Genomic DNA, 2,198 nt, shown 5'->3' on the forward strand with positions numbered 1-2,198 from the left:
CAGGAATGCCCCCAGCTTGCTTGATCTCTCCAGCCTTCGACACAGCCAAGCACTTCTTCCTGGAAAGACCTTCTCTTGGCGTCTATGATGCCACCTCTCCTGGTTTTTCTCCTGCATTGCCAGACCCTCTTCAGTTCCCTTATCTTCCCCTTGACCTCCTCAGGTTAGAGTGCCCCAGGTCTCAGACACAGCCCTCTACTCTGGCCACATCTCTGTACAGCCCAGTGGGGTTTGAAATACCATCCATGCCATCATGGTGTCCACATTTCTGTCTCTAGCCTGGTGCCCCTCCTCCTCTTTGTCTTTTTTCCTGGCACTCAGCTGTGAAGTCAATCGTCCATTTGTTTGCTTACTTAACTATTACCCAAGTGCCACCACTAGGATGTAAGCACCATGACAACAGAATCCTTGCAGGTCTTGTAGCCTTAGCGCATGGCTCTGTGCCTAGCACCTTCGAGGTACTTATAAATACTCATTAGTTCAGTGGATGGGTGGCTTCTCTCCCGGGAGAGGGTGGCAGATACCTGGTACTGCAGGAAAGTCACGGTGTCCTCAGTCAGCAGCAGCTGGTAGGCCTCTTGGATAGATAGTGGAAGATCTTGGTGGAACAGCTGGATAGAGCCCTGGAAGCGGGGCCAACAGCTCGGCTTGTGAACCGTCCCTGCAGTGGCAAAGCCAATGAGGCAACTTCCCTGCTGATATCCGCGTGCTACGCCCCCCTCATCACAGCAAGAATAGAGCCAACCAGGAAGGGGAGGGAGGGAGAGGGAGGCAGCATCAATAACTTCGACTGGAATGCCTGCTCCCTGCGTGGTATTCTTGTCTCCTGCTCTAGAAATCAGGTTACAAGCTCCCTGAACACTCAGTTGTATATACTTTTTCTCCAATAAAAACGTCCTTCCGGTTCCTTGGTCCCAACCCCTTCTCCACTCTCCGAGGGCCCCACTCACACACTCCAGCAGATACAAGGCCTCTTCCGGGTGAAGCCGCTGCCGGCCCTGCTCTGAGAAGCCCATGGTCTGCCAGAACTTACCCTGCGTGGGACCCAGATCAAATGTCACAAAGGAGCCAGGAGGGCAGAGAAGGCGGGTCCCCTGTCTCTGAACCCCACCGCTCACCGCAGGAGACTTCAACTCCACGAAGCCTTCTTCCGGTCTCCACTCGGCGGCCACCAAACTGCCCCTGGCGAGGAGTAGGGAGGGGTCCGTCTCAGTCTACCGGATTAGTCTACCGGGTCCGTCCGCCCCGGCTTTGCCCCCGCCCCGGCCGGGCCCCCTCACAGACGCTCCACGCGCTCCTCCGCCAGCAGCTGCCAGAGCTCCTCGCGGCACACTCGCAGTCGCTCAGCCTGGGCCGCTGAGCCGTCGGGGAGGAAGTCCTTGGGGCCATGCGAGCGCTGGGGCAGCTTCTGGGACCTGGAACGGGCAGCGAAGAGCTCCGGGGCACTGGGGAAGGAAGGGACGCGGGGTTAGCGCCGCGCAGTCGGGGCCGCTCGGCCCAGGCCTGGATCCCCGTCCCGGGTGCCCGGGCCCTTCCCGGCGCCCACTCCGCGGTCCCGGCGCCTCCCCCGGGCCGGGCCGCGCCGCACCTGAGCACGCGCCCCGCAGGAACCTCCACCGAGGCTGACTCGGGTTCGGGCTCCATGGGGTTGCGGTCTGCCGCTGCGCGCGCGCGCGCGCGCGCGCGCGCGCCCCGCCCACGCCCCGCCCACCGCCGGAACTCCGCGCGGCCCTAGCGCCCGCGGATCCTACCTCTGCTCCTCGGGTCTTCGGATCAACCCACCTGCTTTCCACCTTCCTGGGTGTCCTGGGTCCTAGAGGCTGCCCACAAACGTGTGCCTCGATTCCGGGGGCGGAGAGCTTGCAGGTTTCTGGATTGGGAGGCGCTCCCCTCTCCTATCCCCAGCCCGCCTCTGGGCTTCTCTCTAGTAAAACTTGAGGAGCCCGGCGTTAGAAAAGTGTAGTATGAAGAGTCAAATGCGTGACTCTCCCCTCCGCAGCCCTGGGCTCCTTAGTCCCCACCACCCAAGCTGGACAGGGAGGTTAGAAGAGGGGGTTTAGAAAAGGGAGAGCTTTGGGTTCCTGAATTCCACCTTCACAAACTGAAGGTCACCGAGGGCTGTCAGGTGCAGTCTAGGGAGGTTCAGAGTTCCTTCAGGGTCTTCCGTTGGGTCCCTTCCTACGGGGTCCGAAGCCGGG

General features: G+C 61.0%; 1 protein-coding gene across 1 annotated transcript in view; it reads right to left on the reverse strand.

Annotated features, from left to right (window-relative positions):
* Nucleotides 1-1,649, reverse strand: part of TSEN54 (tRNA splicing endonuclease subunit 54) — a 6,932-nt gene extending 5,283 nt beyond the window's left edge. The window contains exons 1-5 of the mRNA XM_007454345.1: nt 1,589-1,649; nt 1,281-1,445; nt 1,119-1,182; nt 951-1,034; nt 525-623 (exon numbers count right to left, since the gene is read on the reverse strand). Of these exons, the coding sequence (XP_007454407.1) occupies nt 525-623; nt 951-1,034; nt 1,119-1,182; nt 1,281-1,445; nt 1,589-1,644 (468 nt within the window). The 5' untranslated portion in view covers nt 1,645-1,649. The remainder of the gene's footprint in view (nt 1-524; nt 624-950; nt 1,035-1,118; nt 1,183-1,280; nt 1,446-1,588) is intronic.
* Between the last annotated feature and the right edge of the window lie 549 nt (nt 1,650-2,198).

This window comes from Lipotes vexillifer, unplaced genomic scaffold (assembly GCF_000442215.2).
Source record: "Lipotes vexillifer unplaced genomic scaffold, Lipotes_vexillifer_v1.1 scaffold518, whole genome shotgun sequence".
NCBI lineage: Eukaryota > Metazoa > Chordata > Mammalia > Artiodactyla > Lipotidae > Lipotes > Lipotes vexillifer.